Consider the following 10,053-nt stretch of genomic DNA (forward strand, 5'->3'; position numbering starts at 1 on the left):
GGATAATATCTATCTATCTATACATTTTTTGGAGACAGAGTCTTGCTGTATTGCCAAGGCTGGAGAGCAGTGGTGCAATCTCGGCTCACTGCAACCTCTGCCTCCTGGGTTCAAGGGATTCTCCTGCCTCAGCCTCCCGAGTAGCTAGAATTACAAGTTTGTACCACCACACCCAGCTAATTTTTGTATTTTTAGTAGAGATGGGGTTTCCTCATGTTGGCCAGGCTGGTCATCTCTAACTCCTGACCTCAAGTGATCTGCCTGCCTCAGCCTCCCAAAGTGCTGGGATTACAGGCATGCACCACCTTGGCCAGCCAGAATGATTTGAAGTTTTAAGTGGGTCAAAATTTAAGTTCTCTTTAGAGACTTTAAAATAAAGTCTTTTTGTACATCTTTATGTCTGAGATTAGCCTATCTGATATACTCTCTAGGAGAATTTAAATAGTATTTAAATTGTTGTTTGCAGTAACAAAAACCTAAGGAAGAAAGTTGTTGTAGGTATTTCCTAAATAGCCAATGACTTGGTACTGGATAAAAAAACATTGTATTAAATTTCTGTCCAAGGAGAAGAAATATCAGGCTCTGATATCAGTGGGTCAGAGGAAGATGATGATGAAGAGGGTGAGGTTGGAGAAGATGGAGAGAAAAGGAAAAAAAGAAGGGGTAAGTTCTGTTTAGTATTCTGATTTGCAGAAATCAACTAGGTGGTTTCACAAGGTGGTAGAGTGCATGACTTTTATTTTGCCGATATCTATTTGTTTAATATATTAGATAGCAATTATCTCGTTGTTATAACAATTAGAACAGAAGATGTATGCCATTTACCTGGTTAACTTTGCATTTTTTCTCCTGTATTGATCTGTTTATAGCTGACTTTGAATACATGTTCTGTTTTTTTAGAATTTAGAATTGTAAGACTATAATAGTGGGTATGCCATTTTAAAATTTCATGTGGGTTTTAATTTTACGTAGGGCCTTACATCTGTGTCAGGAATCTAAGTTTTTTAAGGAAATTAGGATAGTGTGGAGTTTTTCCACAAACAGGATTAGTCCTTAAAAGTCACTAATTTTTAAATAGTAAATTTGTATGAGGAATTCCATTTTTAAATTTAATTCTTTTTCTTTATAAAATGTATTCTCATTCTCACCCTGTTGTGGGGCATTTGTTGCCAAGTGTGAATTAAGACTGTTGTGATTAGAATTCAGATAATATGCAAATAAAATGGACATATTATAATGGCCTACATTTCAAACCTTTTTACCATAAATATTTATTTCAGAACTCTCTTCCATTAATGTGGTCATTGTTTTCAAGCTGTTGCATATTTTGCTTGTCTTATTAAAATGATCGTGCTGAAAATAAACCCATCACTGCCTGATTAGGAGTCCCAAATTTAAAAACTATAAAGATTTTGTAACTTCAAAAGACAGGAAAATAATGATTTAGAGCAAGAATTGTCAAAATGTTTGCTGGCTAAATCCAGCTCACCACCTGTTTTTGTAAATAAAATTTTATTAAAACAGCCATGCTCATTTGTTTACATATATGGCTGCTTTCACATGAAGCCACGTGGCCTACAAAGTCTCAAACACTTGTCTGTCCTTTTGCAGAAGATTTAGAGAAATTTTTTTTTTGCTCACACCTAGTTTTTCACAGAGTAGATTATTCTTTTCAAAGCTAAAGCAGGTAACAGATTTGTTAAAAAAATAAAATTTTAAATAGAAAAATACCACTGTTTAATATGTTGAAATATTTAATGGTAATATATCTTTCTTCTAGGCTTAGAAATTTAAAAATTTTCAGTGAGCCTTTTGAATGAAAGTTTTGCTGTCAAACCTTAAACACATTTGATAGTTTGATATTTTGGGGGAAAGAGACCAAAAGTGGAGACAGAGTAACCTGTTTATAATGAAGGGTAATTTATCATTCCTATAATATTTATTGTGTATGGATTTAAGTTTTAAAACTCCATTCCTTTAACTTATCAACCTAAATAGTTTTAATAGACTAAAATGTCACCAAACGACTTATTTATTTTTTATTCTTATCATTTCAAACCTCTAAATGATTAGGCTTTAGGTGACTAGTAGGATTTGCCCTCAGTAGTTGCTTAAAGCAGTATACTTTCTAATTCCTCTCTATGGCTTTATAAAGTAGAGAATATTGAATAAACTACCAAGGCTTGTTTTTAAGGAAAGTAAATTTTGGTCTTTAATACAAAGCTTGATTGTCCTTTAAATTTTTTTCTCTGGAACTGAATTTTTCTCTGTGTATGTGTTCATTTTCTTGTTCCCTCTTTCTTTGGTTCCCGTTGGGCTCATTTCTTTGTTTTCCAGGCAGTAGCAGCAGCAGTAGTTCAGACTCCACATGTTCTGTCATAGAGAAACCTCTGGATAAGTTCTTGCCTAGTGAGTGGTAGCTCTTACGTTCTCTAACAGAGCTTTGGCTTTTCCATAACACATGGGCTTCATTTGAGCAATGCTGCACCGCTCCCTGTCATTACCTACAGAATACATGTTGGATTCCTCAGTAGAACAAAGCATGTGATGATTCCTTCACCCCCTTTCATTGCTTCCAGTTAATCATAATTGTTAAAACATACGCTTTAGCTTATGTTTGAGACAATGGAAGAGAGATTCATGCTTTTGCAATTGAGATAATGTAAAGAGAGCTAGTAAGCTGTATAAAAGAATAATTCTTATGGTTCTTTTTTAGGTTTCATGATACATTTCTAATTCTGCTCAGTACAAGGGACACGTGACATTAGATCTTAAATTTCTAAAAGTACAAATTATATTTGGAAGTACACCAATGCCCATTATAACATGTCGTACAGTTATAAATATTTTACACTTTGGTGTCCTAATCTTAGTGGTAGCTTAAAGGCTCCAAAATAAAGAAAAACGTGAAGCTTGAAGCAAGTAAAGATGAATTGAATACTGTTTTATTTCAAATGGACATTTACCCATATTTCTAAATTACCTGATAGTAAGAAATTTTCTAAGGTATGATTAGAGAATGCAGGATCATGAGAAGATTATGCAGGATCCATCTAGACTTATTTCAAACTTAAACACTTTTGTTAAAACCTAATTTAATCAAATTGAAAAGTGTTATCCATTTTGTTTTCAGAAGAAAGGGGAGTAGTGTTGTTTTCTTGTACCAGCCTGCAGCTTACTGTCTTTTAAAGCATTATCTATATACTTACCGTTCCAAAACTAATGACAAAGATAATTGCTTATTGTTCTTACGCTTTTAGCTTTCTAGAATAATTCCAAGAATATTAGAAATCTTTTTCTTTATTGACAATTTCTAGGCAAGTTACCAAAACAATTCATTTCGAGGGATAATTTGTAAAATGCTTGAAATTGCATTAGAAACCACATAGAGATATTACTTTGTATAATAAAGTGTGAAATACGAGAAAATATTTGAGTGGGAGGCATTGCAATTTAATTTTCTGTTTTAAAACTTAAAGAATAGTTATATGAAAGTATGTTATGAAATGAGTTGTACTTTGTTCAGTTCAAGAAGTTTTAATTCCTGTTAGCATACCTAGTACATAATGTTTTTTGTTGTAATGAGGGTGTGTTGGTGCAGTGGAGAGGGAGGTGGTTGTCCCAGCATGTGGTTAGCTGTGTGTAACTTGTATGTACCCTCCCTTTTAAAAATCTGAATAGCCTTTTTTAAAGGTGTTTCTTGCTTGAATCATCAATTGGCACTGACTTACATAGAATCATTGTTATAATTACCCTTAACCATCTGCTAATAGAAGGAATGTAAGTTTGTTATTATACAGGTGTACTTCATTTTATGTAATAATTCTTTTTTTCTGAAAAGAGAAAAAAAAGCCCATAAATCCAGTTGGGAAATCAGATATATTGAAAGAACTTGCTGTCTTTAAAAATTCTTCATTAGACTTTCCTGTTAATCAAATAAGCAGTGGAAATTACTATAATTTGTCTGTTTGGTTCAGGTTTTTGTGTTAGATTTTCTTAAAGTGAGGCATGCCTATAATAGATCCATATACTAAAAGAAATATTGAATTGGGATGTTTTTGCTAGGGACAGTGTGAATTTTGTCACTTTAAACTTACTAGTTGTTAAAATTGTCTTAATTTTCTGTTCTGCCCTTTTAGATTACTTCCCAGGTCTTAGCAGGTTCCTAATTTCATGTCTACTGTTAGCATAACTACATGATGTTGAACTGTGACCTTTGCAGGACTTGGGGAATCAGTGTGAGCTCCTGAGATTGACTTGAGTTATAATCTAAGACTAAGTTAATTTTATTTTTCTTGCTTAAATTACATTTCTCATTGTGTTAAATATGCTTTCTTTTTAAATGGGCTCTATTTCAGTTTTGATAATGATTTGATTCACTTCTACACTTAAATGAATGCTATTATATATTTTTCTTTGTTTTACCAAAGAAATAATGTTTTCCTTTTTTCCTCCTCATCTCTGTGCATATGCTTCCTGTCTGCGATTTGCTTACTACTTCTTATTGCAAGATCAAACAGGTTGGTGTGATTGATTTGCACTCCACATGGTATAACTATTTATCCTATAAATAACTTCATTTAAATATATTAAATTTTAAAAAATTAATAATTTTTTTTACCAGGTAAGTATCTATCTTTTGTATTTTTAAAAATCTTTCAACTTCAGTTTTTAAAAAAAACTTATTTTTTTTTTCTAAATTCTTAAAGACCCCTTAGTCCAAATTTTGGAAATACAACTGTAAAACTACTTCACATTCAAACATTTTTCTCCTTTTTTTAAAAAAAGCCAAGAATTGAATGCCTGGTTACCTATGCTGTGGGTGCTTATATAATAAAAATGAAATTAATTCAATTAGGTCTGTCCTAAAGTTCTTCCCCTTTAACTTACCCTGGCCAGCTCACCTTCACAGTATTGGTTAGAGCACATGAGGAAGGGCAATAAAAATGTTACTGGTTATATCTGGCTTAATTAAATACTCTTATGGCATTAACTTTTAAAAATATTTATTTGCCTTAAATTTTGTGCCGGATTTTATCATGCATTATTAGAAAAAGATTTCGTTTTTGTTTGATTGATTTGTCTAGTAAGACTTTTTTTAAAAAAAAGTCTTTTAAAAAATACAGTAAAAGTGACTGTTAGTGATGTCACATTTTTAAATGCCTGATTAGGAGAGTTAGCACATATTCACATTTAGCTTAAAATACTATTTTGGAAGAAATATAATGATTTGTCAGAGTGATTCTCGCTAAAGTAGTATCTTAACTAAATATTAGGCTTTTGAAACCAACCCTGGCTATGTATCTTTGATCGTCTTCATGAAAGTGTTACAAGAGCATGGTAAGGCTTTTGCTGCTGAAGTATCCGTTTGGAAACATCCCAGAATGGTTTTCAATTACTAATGTAATGTATTAATTCATCAACAGTTATGTGTCTTTGTATTTCTACATATAAAATCTTTTATTAAGAAAATCTTTTTATTTTACTACCTCTTAATGGGTTTTGAAACTGTTTTTAACTGTTAACAAAACAATTAGAACCCTCAAAGCTTGTACATATTACTGTTCGTATGTTGATTAGATCATTTCCTCTATACTATTAGCATCAGTGTCTTCATGCATTTATTATTTTTGTCTTAACATATTTCCCATTTTGTCTTTAAATATTTGTAATTCTGAGTGGAAAGGAAGTTAACTTTTTAAAATGCATATACTTACTATATACTTGAAATGATACTTTTCTCCTTCAAATTTCTAAGACAGTATAACTGATGGGAAGTACTTTGAGAATAGGAGTTAAATTCTTTTTAAGTTATTTTTTAACAGCTAATTCAAAAGATTCAATACAGATGACTGTGCCAAACAAGCCAATAAAATCAGTTTACCTCCTGACTTTTGGAATGCAATGAATCACACCACACCAAAGCATGAATTTGGATCAGTGCTTTTGTTTACTCTTTTATTTCATTTGTCTCATGTCTTAGGTTTGCTTTGGACTTAGAGTTCTATAGAAATGATGTATTTTAAACCCTTGAGTTTTTTACATAATTTTGTTCTAAAGAGTTAAAGTCTATTAAGGATTCTTCATCTCATGGTTCCTGAAAGAATATACTCAGTTATATATCTCCATCATAATTATTTTTCAGTTCTTTTTCCTTGTTAGGTGGTAGGGGGTTAGCTTTTGGGTGGAGATAATAACAATTTGTAAACTCTTATGATTTACACTCTTCTTCTGTAGTTCTTTGGGAAGGAAGTTAAAAATGACAGGAAGCTTCCAGGAGAGACTCAGACCAATTCTATGAAAAGTTTTATTAGTTTTCTGAAGGAATGCATGTTTCTAAGAAACTGTATAACCAGAAATGAATTGTCTTTGATTCAGTTTAATAACAAGTTTAATAAGCTAGTTTTATTTTCTCTTTTTTCTTTCATTTGGATTTTGTAATTTTGAAATTCATTAATAAACTTTCATTGAGCACCTATTATATGTATATAAAATACTTTATTAGACATTATTAGCAAAATAATTGGAAGCCATATTCCAGCTTTATTATTCGGTAGTATTTCTACCTATATTTGACAATTGGCATGTTTGCTCTGACTTAGGGAGCCTTCAGGTCCTGAGTTTGACATAATAACAAGCTATTTTAGTTATTTCTTTAGTGTATGATGATAGATCATGACAGCTCAGCAACTGTGAAATGCTTGGTTAATTACCATGCGTGTAACTGTTACATAATTACATAGTATATAATTTTTTCCTTTAAATGTATGCTGTGAAATAAAATACTTATGTTATTAAACAAAAATTTTAGAAAAAACTCTGAAAAATGTATTAAAACTACTTGATATAAATTCTGCCTGTTATTTTTATCTGTGCATTTTATACCTATATATGACTTATATGCATTTATGTGAACTTGGGGAGGGTATTTTAAGGAGTTGCTCAATTTTAAACTTGGTTATTGGGAAAAAGTAACTGAAGAATCATGTTGCGTTTTTTTAACCTATATTTGTTATCCGGGGACATAAATTTTTTTTTAATTTGGCTTTCCTGTTAATTTTTCCTTTTCTATTTTTTTAGCTCATCTGTTTTGCTTTTCTTTCACTTTTGTTCTTAGTTAACATTGCACAGTTGGACAACAGTTTGAATTTAGCAATGAGTTAAAAAGTTCTAGGAACATAATAAATGGAAATGCATGATATTATTGGTTTGATTTCCTTATAATATTGATAATTGTTTTTGTATTATTGAGGAGTGTAGGTATTTCTATATTGAAGAAGGTAATTTATGTAAGTCTGAACCATTGACTCATTTTAGTGATTTGCTGCAATTAAATGATTCAAATAGGTAAAAAGAAAGTCTCCCCAGATAAGATGATTGAAATGCAAGCAAAAATTGACGAGGAGAGAAAAGCACTTGAAACAAAGCTTGACATGGAAGAAGAAGAAAGAAACAAGGCTAGAGCTGAATTAGAGAAACGGGAAAAAGATCTTCTTAAAGCCCAGTGAGTATTACTGCATTGAGATGAATTCGTGATTTAAATTTCTGTTTTTTCATAGGACATATAAATAGGAAAATTGAATAGTAATTAAAAGCTTGATTTTTGTCTCCAGTGTAGCTATTTTTCAATAAAGGGTCCATTGTATATAGTGTATTTCTAAAAACTAGATCTGTCTTGATTATTTCCATGTGATGGGAAAACATATTCATGAATTAGAATGAGTTATAGATTAAATTAGAAATTGATACTACACTGCAGTATAATTTGGTAGCGATGTTACATAATTATATTTCTATTTTGAAATTGTATATCCAAATTTTTGTTAAATTTTGGGAAATGATATTAGTAGAATAATAGATGGTCAGTGAATATAAAGTATTCTCATTCTAATCAATAGACAAGAACATCAGTCTTTGCTGGAAAAATTGTCTGCCCTGGAAAAGAAGGTAATTGTTGGTGGGGTTGATTTGTTGGCCAAAGCTGAGGAACAAGAGAAACTTCTTGAAGAATCTAACATGGAACTGGAAGAAAGGAGGAAAAGAGCAGAGCAACTTCGCAGAGAACTTGAGGAAAAAGAGGTAATGTGACTTTCTGTTTTTAGTTTGATATTTTGCCTGAGAGATCTAACTTTTCTAGTGGAAAGCTATCTATCATTGTACTGAAATTTTAAAACATATTTATGGATTGCTTTGAAGGATAAGAGTTACCAATCATTTATATCATTTGTTAAAGAATTAGATATTTGATTTTACAGATAAAATTATTCTGAAGTTTACTAATTTTTTTCATAGCAAGAACGTTTGGATATTGAAGAAAAATATACCAGTTTGCAAGAGGAAGCACAGGGGAAGACCAAGAAATTAAAGAAAGTGTGGACTATGCTGATGGCTGCAAAGTCAGAGGTTGGGTCTTTTAGAAATTATCTACTAATGAATGTGGTTCTGAATTTTTTAAAAAGGAGTTCTTTGATTAAGAATTCAGAAGTAATCATAGTCTGAACTTATAATTTAAAAGAAATAAGATATTTCTCCTTTATGTGCAATTTTTAATTTTAATCTGTTAGGCTAAATTGTTCTTTCCAACCTTAACAAATAGTGTAGAATAGGTGCTGATAGTGTCACACTGTTTATCGTTTTTATAAAAGAACTAGGTAAGCTCTCACAAGGCCTCTTAGAGTAGTGTCCTATGTGAGATGGAGCTGTTTTGTAGTTAAAAGTCTTGTTTGTTCATAATCTTCTTATGGATTTTCTGGTAGATGGCTGATCTCCAACAAGAACATCAGAGGGAAATTGAGGGCCTACTGGAGAACATTCGGCAACTTAGCCGGGAGCTTCGACTTCAGATGCTTATTATTGATAACTTTATACCTCGGGATTATCAGGTAAAAAGGAAGTTCTCTGACCCAGATATTAGTCACTTGACTGGGATTGAGGAACAGGAATTATAATTTCTAATTTAATTGATGGTAAATACTTAATATTTCAGTTATTGAATGTACAATTTTCTTGAACAAATGCCATCACATTTCACTTTAGTTGTTAACTTTTCTTAATACATAATCTCTGAGTAGCTAAGGATCTAAATAAGAATTTTTCAGCCTTTTAGACAAACTCAGATTCATATACATGCAATCAGAATCAAGGTTTAGGTTCCATTCCTTCATTTAGCACCCATTATCATACAAGTAGAATAAAGGGAACCTTTATGCTACCTTTTTCTCCCTGCTATTGTTGTGGATTCTTTGTGTGTGTGTGTATGTGGTAAAATATCGGTAACATGAAATTTACCATTTTAGCGATTTTAAGTGTGCAGTTCAATGGCATTTAGTACATTCACATTGTTTTGCAACCCTCATTATGATTCATCTCCAGAATTTTTCATATTAGTATAATTTTAAAATCTCAGACTCTATTTTTTTGTAATCCAGAATTTGTCTTTCCAGTACATTTTGGTAAACTTTAACATTATGATTTTTGTTTTTGGGACAGAGTCTCATTCTTTTGCCCAGGCTGGAATGCAGTGGTGTAATCTCAGCTCACTGCAACCTCCGCCTCCTGGGTTTAAGCAATTCTCATGCCTCAGCCTCCTGAGTAGCTGGGATTACAGGCATGCACCACCATACCTGGCTAATTTTTGACTATTTAGTAGAGACAGGGTTTAGCCACATTGGTAAGGCTGGTCTCAAATTCCTGAGCTCAGGTGATCTGTCCCTTTTGGCCCCCCAAAGTGCTGTGTTACAGACATGAACCACCGTGCCTGGCCAATTTTTTAAAAATCTGTTTTGAATCTCAATACAGATTTAAGAAATTTGTCTGAGGCCAGGCACAGTGGCTCAGGCCTGTAATCCTAGCACTTTGAGAGGCTGAGTCGGGTGGATCACCTTAGGTCAGCAGTTCAAGACCAGCCTGGCCAACATGGTGAAACCCCCCTCTACTAAAAATACAAAAAAATTAGCTAGGCTTGGTGGTGGGCATGTGTAATCCCAGCTACTCGGGAGGCTGAGGCAGGAGAATCACTTGAACCTGGGAGGTAGAAGTTGCGGTGAGCCGAGA

At 32.4% G+C, this 10,053-nt stretch overlaps 1 protein-coding gene across 6 annotated transcripts in view; it reads left to right on the forward strand.

Annotated features, from left to right (window-relative positions):
* Window positions 1–10,053, forward strand: part of KIF3A (kinesin family member 3A) — a 48,148-nt gene that overhangs the window by 27,062 nt on the left and 11,033 nt on the right. For 4 of the 6 annotated variants that reach the window (XM_017532444.2, XM_037739922.1, XM_017532446.2 and 1 more), the window contains exons 9-15: window positions 565–663; window positions 2,338–2,409; window positions 4,512–4,520; window positions 7,348–7,504; window positions 7,899–8,079; window positions 8,293–8,403; window positions 8,757–8,882. In XM_017532444.2, the coding sequence (XP_017387933.1) occupies window positions 565–663; window positions 2,338–2,409; window positions 4,512–4,520; window positions 7,348–7,504; window positions 7,899–8,079; window positions 8,293–8,403; window positions 8,757–8,882 (755 nt within the window). The remainder of the gene's footprint in view (window positions 1–564; window positions 664–2,337; window positions 2,410–4,511; window positions 4,521–7,347; window positions 7,505–7,898; window positions 8,080–8,292; window positions 8,404–8,756; window positions 8,883–10,053) is intronic. The other 2 variants (XM_017532447.2, XM_017532448.2) reach the window with 2 other exon arrangements.

Source organism: Cebus imitator, unplaced genomic scaffold (genome assembly GCF_001604975.1).
Source record: "Cebus imitator isolate Cc_AM_T3 unplaced genomic scaffold, Cebus_imitator-1.0 Scaffold76, whole genome shotgun sequence".
Taxonomy (NCBI): Eukaryota; Metazoa; Chordata; class Mammalia; order Primates; family Cebidae; genus Cebus; species Cebus imitator.